The sequence below is a fragment of the Triticum aestivum genome, chromosome 1B (assembly GCF_018294505.1).
Source record: "Triticum aestivum cultivar Chinese Spring chromosome 1B, IWGSC CS RefSeq v2.1, whole genome shotgun sequence".
In the NCBI taxonomy this organism is placed as follows: Eukaryota; Viridiplantae; Streptophyta; class Magnoliopsida; order Poales; family Poaceae; genus Triticum; species Triticum aestivum.
The window spans coordinates 865,684-885,960 of NC_057795.1; the positions used below are offsets into that span (position 1 = coordinate 865,684).

General features: G+C 42.7%; 1 protein-coding gene across 3 annotated transcripts; it reads right to left on the reverse strand.

Moving 5' to 3' along the window:
• Positions 1–8,036: 8,036 nt before the first annotated feature.
• On the reverse strand, positions 8,037–12,119 carry LOC123083061 (disease resistance protein PIK5-NP). 3 transcript variants are annotated; one of them, XR_006439199.1, is made up of 5 exons: positions 11,191–12,119; positions 8,998–10,979; positions 8,693–8,884; positions 8,477–8,600; positions 8,037–8,373 (listed from the first exon to the last, which is right to left on the reverse strand). XR_006439199.1 is itself a non-coding variant. In XM_044505211.1 (3 exons), the coding sequence occupies exons 1-3, from the start codon at positions 12,024–12,026 to the stop codon at positions 10,462–10,464; spliced, it is 1,101 nt and encodes a 366-aa protein (XP_044361146.1). In that variant the 5' UTR covers positions 12,027–12,119; the 3' UTR covers positions 10,226–10,461. The 3 variants fall into 3 exon arrangements, 1 of the variants encoding a protein (XP_044361146.1); XR_006439200.1 differs by having other exon boundaries at positions 8,477–8,604; XM_044505211.1 differs by lacking the exons at positions 8,037–8,373; positions 8,477–8,600; positions 8,693–8,884 and having other exon boundaries at positions 10,226–10,476; positions 10,730–10,979.
• Positions 12,120–20,277: the final 8,158 nt, after the last annotated feature.

The following is a 20,277-nucleotide window of genomic DNA, read 5'->3' on the forward strand; positions in this document are numbered from 1 at the left end:
TTTGTTCAATATGCTTACCGTTACTAGTCCAATCTTATTTCGACGGTATTGTGGAATGAAGCGGCCCGGACCGACCTTACACATACACTTACGTGAGACAGGTTCCACCGACTGACATGCACTTGGTGCATAAGGTGGCTAGCGGGTGCCAGTCTCTCTCACTTTAGTCGGATCGGATTCGATGAGAAGGGTCCTTATGAAGGGTAAATAGCAATTGACATATCACGTTGTGGCTTTTGCGTAGGTAAGAAACGTTCTTGCTAGAAACCCATAGCAGCCACGTAAAACATGCAAACAACAATTAGAGGACGTCTAACTTGTTTTTGCAGGGCATGCTATGTGATGTGATATGGCCAAAAAGGAATGTGATGAATGATATGTGATGTATGAGATTTATCATGTTCTTGTAATAGGAATCACGACTTGCATGTCGATGAGTATGACAACCGGCAGGAGCCATAGGAGTTGTCTTTATTTATTGTATAACCTGCGTGTCATTGAACAACGCTATGTAATTACTTTACTTTATTGCTAATCGTTAGCCATAGTAGTAGAAGTAATAGTTGGCGAGACAACTTCATGAAGACACGATGATGGAGACCATGATGATGAAGATCATGGTGTCATGCCGGTGACGATGATGATCATGGAGCCCCGAAGATGGAGATCAAAAGAAGCAAAACTACAAACACTGAAATCTTTTCATGTGTAAAGGTCCTGGAATGTTTTTCTGACATGAAAACTTGCAAGAACCTAGAAAGTTTGATCATTTTTTATGTTGCAAAGTTTCAGTTTTTATATTTTATTTTTTATTTTTTTTATTTTACTGTACATAGAGGGTACCTAGGCACCCGAGAGCTGAAAATCCGCTCTCTAACGAAAAAAATCTTTGACAGGATGGAACGCATCTTATTTCCTTCCAGTGATAGAAAAATATAACAGATCTTTCATCAGGCCACTGAACTGAATTCATCCACCAAAATCTTCTCGGCATTTACCTACCTCATTCATGTCAAGGGATTGGTTGTTTAAGCAAATGGGAATTACACTTACAGCATGAGCAAAAATTCCAAAAAGGAAATATCTTACAATATAAAACGAATACAGAAAGACTGGGTGCTGCTATATATGCAGGGTGTTGTGCAGCAGCAGAAAAACATGCACGCCAAGGCCATCATCTGAATAAGCCTTCACATTCTCCAGTGAGCTTGACCTTTGTGCTGCGCGTCGACCCCAACATCACCTTCGACGGCGGCACCACAATTAGCTTCGGTGACCTGCTGGACTCAGCAACCATGAGGGCAGGAAGTCATGGCTGGAGCTGCCTGCAAACCGAACTGGTGGTAAGATGATGGCTTGTCTTGAAGAGTTGCCTCATGCATGCGGACACCCCACCCCTCTTGAGTCTTGAGTACAATCCCTTAATGCAGCGTCTGTTTGTTGTGATTTGGTTAAGTATGAGTTAAAATACATACACCCAAGACCCAACTCAACTTTAATATACATGCATATTAGCTGTGCCTACAGAAAACTTTGATCGTCAGTTACGGAGGCATTACAAAGTTGACAACAAGCGAGATTACTGTCATGGGTTTTGTTAGATGTTATCCATGTATATTTGTGCCACTTGGAGAGCAGTGAAGGGATGACATAAGGGAATAGAGTGTCCATATTTGCCGAATTTATCAATGACCACCAGGATTGTGTCAAAGTTTTTGCTCTTGGGAAGGCCTCCAATAAAATCCATACTGACCATGTTCCAAGCTTCTCTAGGAATGGGCAATGGGCTCAGTAATCCTGGTTTCTTAATATGCTCCGATTTTGCCTGTTTGCACACCACACATGCTTGCACATACGCTTGGACGTCCTGTTTCATTGCTGGCCATGCAAACAATCCTTTGATGCGCTGGTAAGTGCCTTGAAATTCAGAGTGACCTCCCACTCCACTGTCATGCAAGGAAAGCATAATAGCTTGATGGGCTTCTTTGTTGTGACCCAACCAAATCATATCCTTGTATCTTATAACCCCTTGATGCAGAGAGTAACCCTTTTCGTTAGATCCAGTAAGGGCCAATTCTTGCAGTAACTCTTTGTTTGCATCATACTGATGGTATCTTTCTGTCACAACTGCTAACCACTTGGGTGTGCAGAAAGAAAGGGCATACAACTCCATTGGGGCAGGAGATCGGGAAAGGGCATCGACGGCAAGATTATCCATACCTTATCTCTAGACAATGCTATATTGTAGGCATAGTAATTTAAGAAAAGCTTTTTGCTGCATGGTACCACTGAATTTTTTGCTCCTGTAGATGTGTTAAGCTTTGATGGTTTGTGGAAATGGTGAAAGGCGCATGCTGCAAGTAGGGTTTCCATTTCTCCATAGCCAGCGGTACCGCCAAACACTCTTTTTCATATGTGGACAGAGACTTAGACTTATGGCCCAGAGCTTTGCTAAGATAAGCAAGTGGATGGCCTTCTTGTACTAGCACAACCCCAATGCCCCGATTACTAGCATTTGTTTCAATTGTAAAGTGCTTCTTGAAATCTGGTACTGCCAAAACTGGTGCTTCAGCTAATGCTTTCTTGAGATGTTGAAAAGTAGCTTCATTGGTTGATGTCCAGGAAAACACTACATCTTTCTTCAGGAGGTTAGACAAACTTGTACTAACAATATCATATTTTTTGATGAATTTTCTATAGTATCCTGTGAGGCCCAAAAATCCTCTGATATCTCTAGCACAAGTTGGTCTGGGCCATTCCTGCACAACCCTAATCTTGGTAGGGTCAGTTTGAACTCCTTTACCACTGATAATATGCCCCAGAAATTCCAGCTCTGTTTGAGCAAAAGAGCATTTTCTAAAGTTCACAAATAGCTGGTTCTGTTGGAGTATAGTGAAGGCTTGACTGAGGTGATCTAGATGTGTTTGCAAATCTGAGTTGTAGACCAAGATGTCATCCATGAAGATAAGCACACAATGTTTCAGCAGGTGGGCAAACAGTGCATTCATAGCAGCTTGGAATGTTGCAGGGGCATTGCTTAAACCATAGGGCATGACTTTAAATTCATACAAGCCATGATGAGTTTTAAAGGCCGTCTTATGTTCCTCTCCTTCCACTAGTCTTATTTGATGATAACCTGCACTAAGGTCCAGCTTAGTGAAGCAAGTGGCACCAGCTAATTCATCAAGCAACTCCTCAACAACTGGCATAGGATACTTACGGGGCACAGTGCTAGAGTTCAGCATTCTGTAGTCCACACAAAACGCCAAGTTTCATCCTTCTTTCTAACTAGAAGAACTGGTGAAGCAAATGGGCTAGTCCTCTGTTGGATGACCCCCTGTTGTAACATTGTAGTTACTTGGTTCTCAATTTAATTCTTCTACATGGGGTTGTATATGTATGGCTTCACATTTATTGGTTTAGCTCCAAGAAGGAGAGGAATTTGATGATCAAATGATCCGTGAAGAGGGAACTTGTCAGGTTCTTTGAAAACCCCGTTGATGCTTGTCCAAGATGTCTTGTATAGGAAGAGGAATGAATTGGGCAGTAGAAGGGGCTTCCACAATGTGATTTAGCTGAATAACTTGTTCTACTACACCAATGTTGACTAATCCTTGCAAATGCCTGCCAATTGTGCCTGTGCTTGAGGTGATTTTGTCCATTATTCCTCTTAGAGTGATTCTCACTCCCTGATACTTGAATCTCATGACCTTCTTTCTCTGGTCTACCCACATAGGACTCATTGTTTCCAACCACTGCATGCCCAAAATGATGTCATAAGTGCCCAATGGGAGTACTTTCAGAGAGGTATTGAAAGTATTGCCTTGACAGAACCACTGCAGGTTAGGGACTTGTGCCACAGTCACTTTAGTAGCTGGGATTTCTTCTACTAGGCATTGTAGATGTTTCACTGGATTTGCACTGATAAAATTAGTGGAACTGTCTGAATAAACTAAGATCAACAATTATCTCTTACCAACCATGCCCTATAATCTGATACTATCCCTGGAGGAAGTGCCCTGAGCTGCATGAACTGACAGTTTCATAAATGCCTCCTCAGCCATGAATAGTTGGTATTGGTATGGCACATCAGCTGTGAACTGACAGTTCCATAATAGGTTTTGCGCCGGAAATTGGTATGGCACCAAATCCTCTCAAGGCATTGCATCCAGTTTAAGTGAATAGTTGTGTCTATTATTTTGTAGTTTTGACTAGAGTGGTAGATATATAGTAAATTTCTGAATTAAGATGCCGTAAATGCTTGTGGACTGTAAACAGTTGTATAAAACATCGCAAATTTTTGTACGAAATGCTATAAAAGTATGGGTGATGCAGATTAAGTTATTCAACTCATAGTGTGGCTGTTGAATGAATTGTTATAGAATTTAAAATGATTATTTATCACGACTATGATATTCCTGACAAATTTCAGAAACGGTAGAGATAAACTAGACATCGAAAGATACAACTTATCTCATTGTACGGGAGCTATCTAATGCGTTGTTTGGTGGGTGCAGAGTTGTCCATAGAGGAATAACCAGAGCTGAGGTCTCCCAGGAAACGATGCTGGTGGCCGGGAACACGTGACTGGGGATCTAGTGGAGTTGTCCATGGAGTTTCTATTCCTCGGTCAGCACATAGGATGAAGCCTTTTTGCCACCGCCGAGTCGAAATTTCTTATGTACTCTGGCTATTATTCAGTTGTTCTTCATTTAAAGTTAAAATCTTCATGTGGTATCTTCGTAGGGGAGTTGTTCTAACCGAAGACAACCTCGCACGGCGCAATTGGCCAGAGAGTAAGAAGTGTTATTTTTGCACTCATGAAGAGACAATCAAACACCTCTTTTTCCAATGCAAGTTTGCACGTTTTACGTGGTCAGTCATCCAAATAGCATCAAATTTGTATCCGTCCACAAGTGTCGCCAATATTTTTGGTCATTGGTTGGATGGTATTTCAAATAGGTTGAAAACGCTAATAACGGTGGGAGCGTATGCCTTACTATGGTCGCTTTGGCTTTTTAGAAATGATTTGGTTTTCAATAACAAAAATGCTTCTCATTTGCAGGTCTTTTGTTCATACGTGGTCTACGCTACAACGAGTGGAGTATCAACTATTGTTCAAGGCGGTGTGTACGCGGTTGGAGCAGGTGACTACGGAGGTTTTACCCAACATGGGTGGCAGCATAATCTTTGGATCGGTCCACCACCCCTTTCGACATAGGCATAGTGTCGGACTATATGACTCTACTGTCGCCCATTAGTCGTTTTTTTTTCTTTCTTTTTATCAGACATTAGGTGATTGACTGTGTGTAGTTATACAGAGGCCGGTGTTACTCATAATGCTTTGTATCCTTTTGATGCTACTTTTTAAGATAATAAAAGCGCCCTTTATCGAAAAATTATTCGGTTATTCTTCAATCATCATATTATTTCCAGTTGAAGCGGCAGCTATATAGACCTATATTTTGCGCAATCAAATGCATGAGATTTCTGTCTGTCTTGTATTTTTCAAATAAGGAAACAGTGTATTAGGAGATGACCTGTGCTTCTGCCTCTTCAGTTTACTTTTGGGAATCCTTGACTGAACTCATGTCTACATATGTAGCTTGTAATAAGGGCTAAAGCTTGCATGTGTTTAACGAGAAGACTCCAGCTGTATGCTTCTGCTTTACAAATGTTCATATCGTTTTCGCCACACACGTTGCCATGACACCACAATGGCCTGCAACCATATTTGCCTTCTCATATTGTAAGTTTGGAATATATTATCGAACGCTTACAATGTGTCAACATGGATTGATCTTTGACTACTAGCAGAAAAACTGAGGATGCCTGTTGCCTTACAGGATGAAATTTCCGTGTTAGTTCAAAACTGTAGCTAGTACATGGAACGCCGTGTAGTATTTTGTGATAAATCACAATGTAGCGTCTGATCCAACCATTGGACTTTCATTACTATTTCTCTATCAAGAAAGTACCATTAATCTGAATTCTTGCGGCTATTTTATTCAGTGTGCTTGTGATGTACTTCCTCTGTAAACTAATATAAGAGTGTTTAGATAACTAAAATGATGATCTAAACGCTCTTATATTAATTTACGGAGGGTTGATTGCTGAAGCTCATCCGAGCACAGCTTGTTGCCCTGGTGTCACACTCTGTTATACTCCTTGTTACGAAGACTGAAAACTAGTAGGAAGTAAATTAATGTTAGCAAATTTGGCAGTAGTGATGGACCTTCTTTTTAATTTGATTTGATTTGTCAGTAATAGTAGTATTATTCAGTGCGAAGGAATTTGATGTTTGTCAACTTTTGCTTGTCACCAGCTAGTACTTGCTCTTAGTAGTCAATTTTATCTGTTGATGAGTTTTTGCCTGATGGGTTTCTGCTTATATATCTTTCAGCAAGTTGGTTCAAACGAATGATGTTTGTGCAGATGAGTTTCTTACGTTGATGGATTTCTGCCTATGTTTCCGCAACTTGGTTCTGTTGGACAAGATCATCTCAAAATATTTCACTGTTAAAACAAAAGCAGAAACAGCTGAGGTGCCAAAACTGTTTATCAACTTTTATAAAAGAGAATGGGAGAAGGGGACGTTGCTTGCCAAATCTTGGAGTATTCTGTACGGCCCGAGCTTATTAGTAGCAAATCGATCAGACAAGATCATCTAAAAATATTTCACTGTTCAAAAAAAAAACGCTGAAAGAGCTGAGGTGCCAAACTATTTATCAACCCTCAGTAAAAAGATAATGGCAAAAGGGAAGGTTTCTTTGCCAAATCTTTGCAGTCTATTCTGTACAGCCCAAAATTATTAGCATATTGTGTACATGATCGATTAATGTCGATGTGCCGTCATTTTGTGTTGATAGGAGACATAAGGAGATTACAAGAAATGGAATTCAGGCAAAACTCTACAGCAAAGTGCCCGCTCGGCCGCTCTTCGTCCTGGACGCTTGGTGTGCCGGTGAAATGGTTACTCAAGTCCGCTGATCAGTCGGAATCACTTCAATTTTGCTTGTACAGGAAGACTGTCGGTGGACCCAAGTTAATGGACCCAAGTTGCGGTCATATATCTCCTTTTTCTGGTACAATGTATTACTATAGTGTTGAATATTACATGATGCACCAACCATTTATAGCAAAATCTATAGGCCCCAGTATTGATTTCCGTCTCTGTGTGCTCCATTAGGCCCCAGTCTGTTGAGGTGTTTGAACCGTTTTGCTGCAATGATGTGTTAACAAAGTCTTTTCAAACCGAAGAACATCCTAACTGTCTTTGCTCTCTAGGTTTGAATCACGCATTAACACAACGGCATGGCTTCAGGCTCAGTGTAGCAAATGCAACAGGCGCAGGATAAGTACTGCGTTCAAAAGATGGGCCAAACTCATGGACGGACCACCAAGCACCAGCGGATGCATGCACAAGCACTAACAGAGTGTCAATCAGGTGCAACACAAACACATGGACGCCGCTCATCTAGGCTCTACTGTCTGTACTGAATTATTAATAATAAAATAATGAATGATGAAATCAATGTTTCTGAATTATCCTGCTGCTGCTGCTGGACGACGTCGTTGTCCAGCAAAATCGCAACTACATTTGCAAGGCACTAACTAGTTCAGGGAGTAAAAGCAATTCTCTGAATTTCAATTCGCCGTCTGCTGCACGTAGAGCATTGGAATGGAACAACAGAAGGGGGAATCCAACGGTGCCAAACTACAAGTGTAACTAAGAACCCAACTCAACAAATTCAGAAGCAGACCAACATATGTGCAAGTTCAAAAGCATTAAATGAAGAGATCTTTTTTTAGAAAAAATATATTAAATGAAGAGATTTGCCGAACGCCATACTCGAACACACAAGACAGAAGATTGCATTGTAATAGACCGAACTAAGAAGACCTTCCTAAATTAGGACAAAAATAAAACAGGATCATAGTAAGAAATAACATTTCTCCGGGTCTAGATTCATACAGGCAATAATAAAAAACATTATTATATCTTCAGACTGAAATAACAGTGCCGTTCCGAACATGACACGGTCCAATATGTAACTAGAGCGAACCACGAGAAAGCAGGAGACAGGGACTCTCCGAGAAGACAAGAAGAGACTGAAAATAGGTGCCCCCGGAGATGGCGTGCTTGGCAAGCTCGCAAGGGAAGACGACGCGGACGGAGGCCTTAATCTCGCGGGAGGGGGGAGAGGGGATGTAAGCCAGCTTGCCCGGAAAGAAGGAAACGCCGGCATCGTGGCGGTGGCGGGGGAGAGGGGATGTAAGCCAGCTTGCCCGGAAAGAAGGAGACGCCGGCATCGTGGCGGTGGCGGCGTTGTAGTCTCCGTCTCGTTCTTGCACCTTGCGCCTTGTCTCGTTCTGCGGGATTGCGGGACCGGGGCGTGGAGAATTTCGAGCAAGTTTAGATAAGACTCTTCGGGAGGAAGAGGAATTCAGAATTCAGTGCAAAACTATCACTTACACTGGTCCATCATGAAGGGGCGGAATAAACTCAGAACAGTTCCAGAACGTCATCCCCGGTTGCAAGACAAGTCAAGCACAGGATCCGGCACGGGATCGTCGTCGTCGTCATTGAGGTTAATAATCTAGCTAAGAAAAAAAGAATGAGCATGTGTATTGTTTGGAGAAATAGAATTAAACCAAAATCTAGAGAAGAATCCAGAGAAAAAGGACTCACGATATCGATAGGTATGAATGGTGGACTGGATCTCGCAGGAGGTGGCAGCCAAGAGCCCAAGGATCCCTAGGGGTCTGGAGGGGAAGTAAGCCAGCTTGCCCCGTGACATCGACACCCAGTTGCTGAACAAGTCAAGCAACAAATGGAGCTTGACCGGCTTGAGACCGTCAATTTGTCATCGTAATTAGAGACCTGAGAAACCAAAAAGAAAAAAAGAAAAAAAAGGAATGAGCGTGTGTGTGTACTCTTTGTAGAAATAGAATTAAGCCAAAATATACAGAAGAAACCTGGGAGAAAGGACTTACTTGATTGATACTAGGTCTCAAGGTTGGGACGGTTGGGGTGGGTGTCCGCTGCATGCCTCAGCACAACATCCGCTTCCTTCTTACACTTATCTGAAGAGCTGCCTTTCTCAACCCAAAGGTAAACCGTGACTTGCTGGAGGGAAGGGAGGTGCCCCATGCTGACATCCTGGTCACCACTAGCTATATCCAACGCTCGGGCTGAGAACCGCAGGATTACGAGCCTTGGCATAGCTCCTCGTGGAAACATAGATGGTCCCGTGAGAAAACGGAAGAACTTGCACACTCTCAAACATGGGAATGCATTGGCGCCAACGACGAACATTTCGACACGAGTATGCTGAACTTTGTTGACCCCTAGCATGAGAGAACGAAGAGCGGGAAGCTTCCCGAGGATCTGAAAGTCGACTTCTGGCCGCACCATGTTCACTGTAATATTCATGGACGAGAGTAGGGGAAATGATGACAAATTGACCCACCTAGGCAATGTGGTGGTGCATCGATGAAACTCAATGGCACGAAGTTCTGGAGTGGGCACAAAGTCATCCCAGCTCACATCAAACCTTGCACTGCCGTGGCTGTAAATAGTTAGACTTTGCATTTTCCGCAGATTCCCCAGGGACACTACCAAAGAATTACACACGCTCTCATCGTGCCCATTCCAAATAAGGTCGAGCACTCTCAGCTTGATCAATTTCCCTAGCTCTTTATTAATCACAGAAGGACCATCCATCAATACTCCAGTCAGCTCTTCTAAGGACGCCATGTCCCCGATCCCAACGGGTAACACCTCATTGGATGCATGTAGGCAAATCAAATGTCTTAGACGGACAACACTTGGTGGAATCACTATACTTGATCCTGGCTCTGGTCCACTTTCTACCAAGTCGAGTGTCTGCAAAAATTTTAGCTTTCCTATTTCCACAGGGAGCTCAGAAACAAAAGTTCTTCTTAGCCCCAGATACCTTAGGTGCAATAAATTCTCGATATACCTGAGATCAGTATGGTGGAGATTTTTCCCAAGATTACAACCTTCCAAATCCAATACACGTAAAACTTGAAAGTGTGAAATAGTCTGGATCAGATCAATATAAGTTCTAAGGAGAATAACAGACCTCACTTGTGACATATTTGTGGCATTGACCCGATGGGTGGTGAGATCTGACATGCTGTTTTGGAAAGATAATCTGTGAATCTTGCAATGTGAAATAGGTTTGCTTTGCTGAGTACCATCTATTATAGTAACAAAGTTTTCTTCGCTGGACAGGAAACATAAGAGGTCGAGAACCATATCATGCACACGACAAGCTCCCGTCCTGCCTTCAACATCAAGATATATCGGTTGAATCAAATTTCTATTTGCGAGCTCATTGAAGTAACTCTCTCCGAGCTCAAATAGTGTAGTTTCTTGTTTTCCACCTTGCACAAACCCTTCGGCTATCCACATCCATATCAACCGGTCTCTCCTTATCTCAGAATCCTCTGGAAATATACTGAGATATAATAAACAAGTCTTCAAATGAGAAGGTAAATCGTAATAACTAAAGGACAATATTCTTTGCATGTCCTTCGTACTACCCCCTTCGGTAAGTCCACGACCAATAGAGACAAGTATGTTCTCCCATTGATACTTTGGCTTTATGTGTTGGTCTTGACGATTAGTAGCTAAAATACTAGCAATTGTAATGATGGCTAGTGGTACTCCACCACATTTCTTTAAAATTTCTCTACATACCTGCTCCAATTCATCTGGACATTTACTTCCTTGAAGAAATATTCTTTTGTAGAAGAGTCTTTTGGAGTCATCATCAGTAAGAGGTTTCATCTGATATATTATATCATCACCAGAAGAGCAACATGCTTTAGAGATGCTGCCTATGCGTGTGGTAGTCATTACTCGACTACCGAGACAGTTGTCGGAGAAAGCACACTTGATAAATTCCCATGCTTCTTCATCACATATGTCATCAATTACAATGAGATACCTATACTTTTTTAAACATTAGTCGTTTAATCGTTTAGAAGCATATATTGTGCATAATTTGGAAGATTCATATAAAACATGAACGCAAGGCCTAGTAACAGTGTCCATTTAATAAAACCAAAATAAAACTGACTCGGGACACGCTATTCACTAACTAGCATTCATGGTTTCCTGGAAATAATAATGAAAATGTTTTGCTGCTACGTATGTACCTCCTATCTTGAAGAAATATCCTCAATTCATCGAGGAGTTGTCCCTCGTCCCTAGTAGCTTCGTTGATGGTTGCATACTTGCCCTTGTCAAGTTCATATAAGAGCTTCTTGAAAATGTTGGTCATGTCAGGATTCCGAGACACAGAAACAAAAGCTACACTATCAAACTCCACTTTGATCTTGTCATACACTGCTTTGGCGAGAGTTGTCTTGCCCAACCCGCCAAATCCAACAATAGAAATGGTCCTTAAGTGCTCCTTGGACCTCTCATTACTATCACACAACTTCTTTATCAGCTCATCTCTTACATGATCTATCCCAACGAGCTCCGTGACATCTTTATACACCGCCTTGAGGCGAGGATCAATGGCATCGCCACTACTGTTGGCCTGCGCCTCAATCATATACCTCTGGCACAGGTCGCCTAACTCCTTGGCGAGCCGCTGAGCTTCTTCAATGTCATCGGAGATCTGATGAAGAGCCTTACCCTTGGTAAACAGTTTGGTGACCCTTTTGAGGAACTTCTTGACTTTGTTTTTCATGTTGGTGGAGCCATGGTCATGGCCCACGTCCTCCACGCGCACGATGAAGGCGTCGACGGCGTCCTCCATATGGTAGGAGAGCTCCCTCACTTTGCCCGCCCAGATGAGGACCTCCTCGTCGAACTGCTCCGGTGGCTTGGCGCCGATCTTTCGTAGAACAGCGTGCATCATCTTTAGCTCTGTGATCAGAGACTTGACGCCTTTCTTCACGCGTTTCTCCAGGTTGTACTCATCCACGAGTAGGCTCCCGAGCTTCTTGATCAAGGGGATCATGGCCCCCGACGAGACATCCATGGCTTGGATGAGGAAGGATGTGCTTTCTTGCTGTGATGGAGGAATTGGTGGTGCTAATGCTAGAGCTGGAGAAACATGGTGGTACTAATGCTAGAGTTGGGGTTCCAGCTACAGATCGATGGTGCTGGTCCAGCGGTCCATAATTGTTGTCTTGCTGTTGGGCTATCGCTTTCCGATGCTTTGCTAAAGAGTAATAAAATATTAATAAACAGTAATATGATGTGAGCCAAAGTTGTTGCACCTACGGAGTAACTACAAAACTGACACAGAATACACTGGACCGCTTTATTATAGTCCAGCATGAGAACTTATTGATTGTATTAAATTTTTTGTTTTTAATATAGTACAATTGTAAGCGCTCACATACACACATATACTCAACCATGTCAACGCACGCACACACACACTATGCTATGAGCACCTCCGAGATACTGAGCCGGCACACCATTTTGAGATTGACGAATTCGTCATAAACGACTTTGTAGTCGACGAGAACGTCTCCTCTCACTGAACACACATCGCCGAAAGGCCTGAAATAAATCCAAAAAAATGCAACCACAAGTGTCAAGTGTAGGACTTGAACCCCGGTGTTTTTTTAAACTGACTTAAACCCTGGTGTTGGTTCCACCATAAAAAATCTAAACTACCCTCGGTTCGCGACAATAGGGGCATTGAGCACATCCACCTTCTCCTCCAGCTGGGCGATGATTCGGAGGGCAGAAGCAAAGGGCCTCGGGGCCCTCGAGGTACTCTCAGCAATCTTCTTTTCCATCTCCATGTCTTAACCAATGGCTGAAAGAGAAAGACTTGGTCACAACTAATTATTCAAATTGCTCTATCTAATGTCCGGTGAAAGTGTCGCCCACCTCTCGGGCGACACAGGAGGCTTCAACTACCGCCGCTGAGACCGCCCCCTGCGACCCGCCTCCCCCTTCGCCGTTGCCTGTGCATGTGATGGCGGCGGTGGAGGGTATCTCCTCACTCTCCCAGATCCGTGGTGGGCACGGGCGCCTAGATCCGTGGGGTGTGCACCCTCCCCCCAATGGCAAGGTGACTCCCGATGGCGGAGGGCTTGCGGCGGCATGCGCGGACGCCCAGATCCATGGGTCCTGGTCTCCCGTTGGCGTGGCAGCTCCCGGCGGCGACGGGTTCGGGCGGCGGCAGGCTTAGGTGATGGTGTGGACCACGCGGCTGCGGATCACATCGAGCCGGTCCTCGCGGAGGAATCTGGACCTGGCGCGGCGGCCCAAGTAGGCATGGTGGCGGCGTCCTCGGCGGGCGGTGCTCGTGGGTGGTAGATGGACGACGTCTTGACCGCATGGGCAGTGAGTTGCCGGTGGATCTCCTCGCTGCATCTTCTATCCCATTGCACCTGGTGGCTTGCAGCCTCGGCCGTCGGCCCTGGTGAGTTTGGTGGGAGTTGGTAGAGGTGGCTTTGGAGCGGATGAAAGTCTAGATGACCCGCTCTTCCCGACGACCACGATTGCCGCTTTCATTCTTGCAGGTGCCGTCAACGTCCTCCCCTTCAACCCCGATCCCATGCCCGAGTAAAGACCCGAAATCCCCTTGGATTGGGCGTCGGCGGCACAACGTGTGTCGTCTCCTACTTGGAAGCACCGCCTGGGGCATTCGGGTGCTCGGCTAAAGGACTTGCAGGCGGAGGGGACGGGACCGGTGATAGCAGGTGGTGTTCGTGAAGGTGGAGCGGCACGGTGGCATGGAGCAGCGGGGTCTCGGCGATGGGCACATGTTGATGGAAGCACGCAGGATGGTGGCGATGTCTGGCATCGTGGTGGCGTCGACGGTAGTTGGGCCTGGCAAGGCATATGCATTGATCCCTTCTAAAGATGGGACGACAGAAGATGGTGGCGGCGGATTCTTCGGTGTGCGCATGTGGTGTGTGCTGAGGGTCCGCTACACCGGTTGGTGCTCTAGGCTCAATCAGGCAGCCTTGGGTGGCCACTGGATTAGATGGTGTGCGTGTATGCACCAGGGCACTCCATGAGACTTGTAGGTGCAACGTAGAGGTCGCTAGAAAAGTAGCTTTGGGTTGATCCATGTATTTAGTTTGTCGGACTCTGATGAATAATTAATAATGATGGATATGTGCATCGTTTGATGCAGAGGCCGGGGGTAATCCTCCTTTTCGATTTATTTTTTTACTAAATGTCTAGTTTGTCATAAGAGTTCAAAGTTGTAGTCTGATCAGCCCAACAAATCGTACGACTGCCACTTATTTTTAGAAAAAATCTTGAAAATAACAACTAGCATGTTAGGTGGGGCATGACTAGTATCAGATCAGCATATCAGGTGAGATCATGCGATCCATCAATATCAGCCATCGAATGAAGATCTCATGGTACAGATCAAGTACGGCTTGGTTAGATGGTGCATCTTGCACTAGAGTCCCTAATATTTTATAGTTTAGTCCTCTTGGTATTACTCACATGCTTTGCTTGACTGACGGGAATACTGCATGCTCAGTTATGTGTGTACAGTAAAAATATGTGCATACAAAACAATTTTGGAAATAGTAAAGCTATACTTTGTGCACAAAACCATTTTAAGAAAGAGATTATGTACTCTACGAAAATGCCATATGTCACTGCTTCCACAAACAAATGAAAGTCGCTACAGTCCCATATTTACATTCTTTGAGAAATTTATGTATATGAGATCATAGAAAAAAAAATCTTCACGATTAGCAATTGATCTCTACATGTTCATGCTAGCAAGTAACATCGTAAATTCTTCCTGAAAAATGAACATTCCATAAATAAAAGTGTACTGAGAAATCACAAAAACAAATGTCAGTAAGCTTGCTAAGTAGCAGTCAGATTAATACTAGTCATATATTCAAAAACAAATGGAGTGAAACATGATCATTTACAGCAAAAAAGAATTATTTTGTGCAGATGCACAATTTGCAAGAAAGGCTCCAAAATATTAATCGGTATCACACAAATTGAACAAACAAAGAAGGGAAGAAATTCAACAAGAACGTGCCAAAAACATGGCAGTGCTCAACACGAGTTTACCCCTGCATCTATATCTATATCTATATATATACCAATATAAAAAGACCCAGTGAGGCAGATCCAACAGATCTCGGCCATCCATTAGCATTAATCCGACAGTCCTTATTGTCCTAATGGTGAGCAACTAAACATGTTTAGCGCTAAACGTGTTTACTGCTAATCAATCCTCTCTCCCTGATTCCTTCCTTACTTACATTCACAAGAAAGGAAACTGCCACAACGAACCGCCCCACGACATATGTAAGGAAGGTAATCGGGGGGGGGGGGGGGGGTGATTCTCCGTTGGATTAGTATAATTTTCAAACCATTTGTACGAAGAGATGGACCTGCCGCTGATGGTGTTTACACAAACAATTTCTTTTCATGCTACTTTTGTAAAGAAAATTCAGGTGTGTCTTCAAGCCAAATTAAGATTACACGTGCGGTGCACGTACGCATTTACTAGTAACAAAAGATGCAGAAGCAGAACACGCTGATCGGAAATCATGCGTGCACCTCGCCGGCCAGTGTAACCTCTAGATCCGCGCACCTGGACTGCTGCGGTCATGGTACACCATGGATTTGGGCGCTCCGGTCATCGGCGTTGAGTGATGAACTGGATCAAGCGCTCCTGCAAGCAGATCCGATGGAGGCGTCAGATCTGGTAATGACAGGCTTGCGGGTGGCCGGAAATGAAGCTGGTGTGTCTTGATTCGGCGAGGTCAACGGCACATTGAGGCGAGGCCGCGTGCGGTCTTACGGTGGTGCACTCCGGCAGCGCATGGTGGTCCAGGAACGCGAGAAAGAGGATTAGGTTTGGGGTCTTGGTCTGCAATATTTTCGGAATGAGGAGATCCATGTAAAATGTCTTGCGTATCTCCATCTCTCCCTATTTGCATCGTGGGATCTTAATCCAGTCTGCCCAGATAGCTGGATCGCACGATCTCATGTAATATGTTGATCTCATACTAGTCGCCTCCATGTTAGGTGCCTACAATAACAAAGCTTGCTAGCGCCCGCACAATGACAACATACATGATATGGCAAAGACTTTATGTAGCATGCATACCAATTCTTCTATCAACTATAGCCATATAGATTCATTCTAATTTATCTAGCAACTTTCTAATTCTTTCTAATCGTACGACTTTCTAATTCATTGGCAAAGAATTGTACCCGCAAAAAAAAAGTTGATAGAAGAATTGGTATGCATGCTACATAAAGTCTTTCTAATTTATAGAGTAAACTAAAATTGACAAAATGTCTGAAGCAACTTGTTTTGGACTACAAAATAATGCGCGATAACTCGCCATCTACTATCTCGAAAGACTTGACTAGAAGTTATATTGGCTAATCATCATACCTTAGTCATACGTGCTTGCTGCTTGTAGGGCGACATGAGCATGCTAACATCTTAGCAAGTTGGATGAATTAGCTACCTACGGTCATACTCTGGATCTTCCTAAATTATCCCGACAGACAAATGTTTAAATAAATATATTTTTGCCAATGAATCAACCTGATATCAACCTTCTCTTGTCCAATTATGCAAACATAGCACATAATTACTGAAGAACCAGAGGAGGTCGATTATTGTGCCATGTAAGAAAAAACTAGAACCCGAGACACCAGCCACACCAGTTGTGGCCCCACTACAGATATGAAAATATATTGCACGTCATCGTGTACTATGACATCTAGCAAGGACATATACCAGACGACACCCAACTTAATTAATCTAGCGAGTCCACAATTTAGATACAGTAATGTACGCGTCAGGCCGGTGGCAGGTTACTGTTCTTGTTTCAATCAATCATACTTAACGTTTAGTCTGCAATTGGCTGCACTTTATAAAGAGTGGTATGAACTAACTAAGCGGAGTCTTTGGACTATCTACCGACCAATGGATGAATGGGCGAGACCTCGTCACAACCAAGACGGGTTGTACTAGTTAAGGTGCAATTTGTCAGAAAGAGCACTAGAGTTGTTGAAGATAGATTATCTAGTTAGGCCTAGTTTGCAATTAGCTATACTTTTAAATGGGTAGGAGTAATTGCTAAGCAGAAACTTTGCACTATCTCTCAACTAATGGATGAAAGAGCAAGACCTCATCACAACTAAGACGGGGTGTAGTTTTTAAAGTGCAATTTCTTGGAAGAGGACTAGAGTTGTTCAAAATTGCATTTTCTAGTTAGCCTGAGTTGGCCGCACTACTACCAATTACCCCCCCCCCCCCCACTCCGCGCAAAAAAAAAATACTACCAATTACCCAACACCCGCAGCATGTTCAAAGTTTTCATCGGCTAGGGACGACAGTAAACATTTCAGTTCCTTATGGGGTTCTCTTAGAAATATCCTATGGTTGTGTTAGGTTCTATTTTGCAATGATAGTTACTTTCATTATGTGAAATCACTATTCTATTATTGGTTATGTATGGCAGAATCTTTATTCATTATGCTTACACGTCACAATGTTAGAGCTGCCTTCCCTCATCCAATTGATCGTTGTGCCTTGTAAAAAGTTAGATTGCGAGATACCAGCCACACCCTAGCATATGTCCAATGATAGATAAGTTATGAAATCATAAGTGTGTGTTTCATGATGTAGTTTTAACATCTAGCGAGGAGGACAAATGCTTGTTACACCATATGGCACCCAACTTAATTTGTCGCTCATGGTTTACATAGTAGTACACGCTAGGCTAGTCATGGTTTGTGGCAGGTTGTCGTTCTTGATTTGATCGATCATATTAATTGTCTTGTTGTGCAATTGGCTATACTTATTCAAATAGTACTACTTAACCAAAGACTTTGGTGTATGTCTCAACCAATGGATGAAAGAACAAAGCTTCCTCGCAAGTTCACAACCATGTATAGAGTTGTACTTTTCTAAAGGTGCAATTTCTTAGAAGATGCCAATAGTTGTTCGGAATTGTATTGCCTGGTCAGCCTGATCGGCCACACTAATGCCCCTTATCTTTTCATTATTTTTAAAAAAGATCAACTTGTCTGTTAGGTTCCTATACAACAAATCTTGCCAATTTATGCACAATGATGTCGTACACATCATACAGCCATAATTGTGAGAAGACTATGTATGCTATGATATATGAAGTACTCCTATTTTATAGAAGTAACTAAAATTAAGAGATTGTTATGGTAAAAAGAAGTCTGCAATTTGCTAATTACAGAAAGAGAAACCTTTTTGGTATACAAAGTGATGCAAGATGAGTCTGCATTTACTAGTTTGAAAGACTTCACTAGAAGTTATATTGCCCAATCATCCTATCTCACTAGTGCTCGTTGCAATAATATTATTTTTCTTATGCTAAATAATTGGTTTATTGTTGGTTAATGTAGAAATAGGTTGATCAACGTGCTCACATCTTAACAAGTTGGATGAATTAGCTAGCTACGGTCATACTCTGGATCTTCCTAAATTATGCCAACATACAAATGTTTGAAATAAATACTTTTTGCCAATGAATCAGCCTGAGGTCAACCTTATTTGTCCAATTATGAAAACAAATCACATAATTAATAAAGAACCAGAGGAGGTTGATTATTGTGCCATGTAAAAAATGGAACCCGGGACATGTCACGCCAGTTGTGTCCCACGGCAGATATGAAATTATACTGCGCGTCATCTTATACTTTGACATCCATCGAGGACAGATGCCATACGACACTCAACTTAACTAATCATACACAGTTTACATACAGAAATATGCGCGTTAGGCCGGTGCAGGCTAGTGTTCTTGACTAGTTCGATCATACCTAGTTCTGTCTGCAATTGGCGGCACTTTTTAAACAATGGACTACCTCTCAAACAATGAATGAAAGAGCAAGACCTCATCACAACCAAGACGAGTTGTAGTTTTAAAAGTGAAATTTCTGGGAAGAGGCCTCGAGTTGTTCAAAATTGTATTCATCAGCTAGGGACGATATGGGTATCTTCATGTGGTATATTCAAAGGGGAGTTGTGCTAACTAAAGACAATCTCGCCCGTCACAATTGACAAGGAAATAAGACGTGTAGTCTTTGTACTGTCATGGATTTGTCACGGCAGATGTCCTTAATAAAAAGGACTTAGTCGTGAGGCCAACACATCTAACTGGTAGCTTGAGAGGGGTTGAGCGGGACGAGAGACGCGAGGTTTTACCCAGGTTCGGCCCCTCGCGGTGGAAGTAAAAGCCTACATCCTGCTCCATTGACATTGATCATAGTGCTCACAATTACAAGGGTGCTCTTTGGCTACCCCTCTCTCTCGAGCTATCGACTTTGTCTGTCTTAACTTGTTCCTCTTGGGGGGCCACTAGTAGAAAACGGAACTTTATTACCGGTTTGTAAGGGCCTTTTATGCCGGTTCTACAACCGGCACTAATGGGTGGAGACTAAAGCCCCCCCCCCCTTTAGTATCGGTCCAGCACGAACCGCACCACGTGGCGTGAGCTCGCGCCGTGCTAAGGGGGGCCTTTAGTATCGGTTGGTGTTACCAACCGGTACTAAAGGTTTTTTTTAAAAAAAATTGAAAAAAAATTGTTTTTTTATTTTCTGAATAATTTGATGATTTAGTCTCTAATCACCCCTTAACTACTCAAGTGTGGATCACTCATTCCAAATTATTTAACTTCTCGGCCGGTTACCCATCCTCTCACTACTCTAGCCGGAGCACGCTTAACTTTGGAGTTCTATTCCCCCTAGTTTCTAAGTCTACACCTGTCGCTTTCTTGATAATAGTAAGTTGTCAATCCTATTAACCCTCAGGAGTTTAGCTTGAGCATTACGTCACACGTTTCACCGTTTGAATTTGAAACTATTATTCTAAAAAACAATAATTATTTAGTAACACTAATATTTCTTGAATAAGTAGTTTGACCATAGTTTGACCACAGTTTGACCAGATTTGACCAAAATTCAAAAAACTGAAATAATTATTTAGTAACACTAATATTCTTGAATAATTATTTAGTAACACTAATATTTCTTGAATAAGTAGTTTGACCACAGTTTGACCAAAATTCAAAAAAACTGAAATTTGAGCATATCTTTTTTTTCCTTTTAGAATTTGAGGATTCTAAAAATTTGCAAACAGGCATACGGCCGTCAAAATTGGATGCGGATCTTCATGCTGAACATTTTGATATATTATATGTTTTTTTGACATCGTATACAAAAGATATAGTCGTTTTACTTTTTCATCACACTTTTTTGTAAAACATGTCCAAATTTAA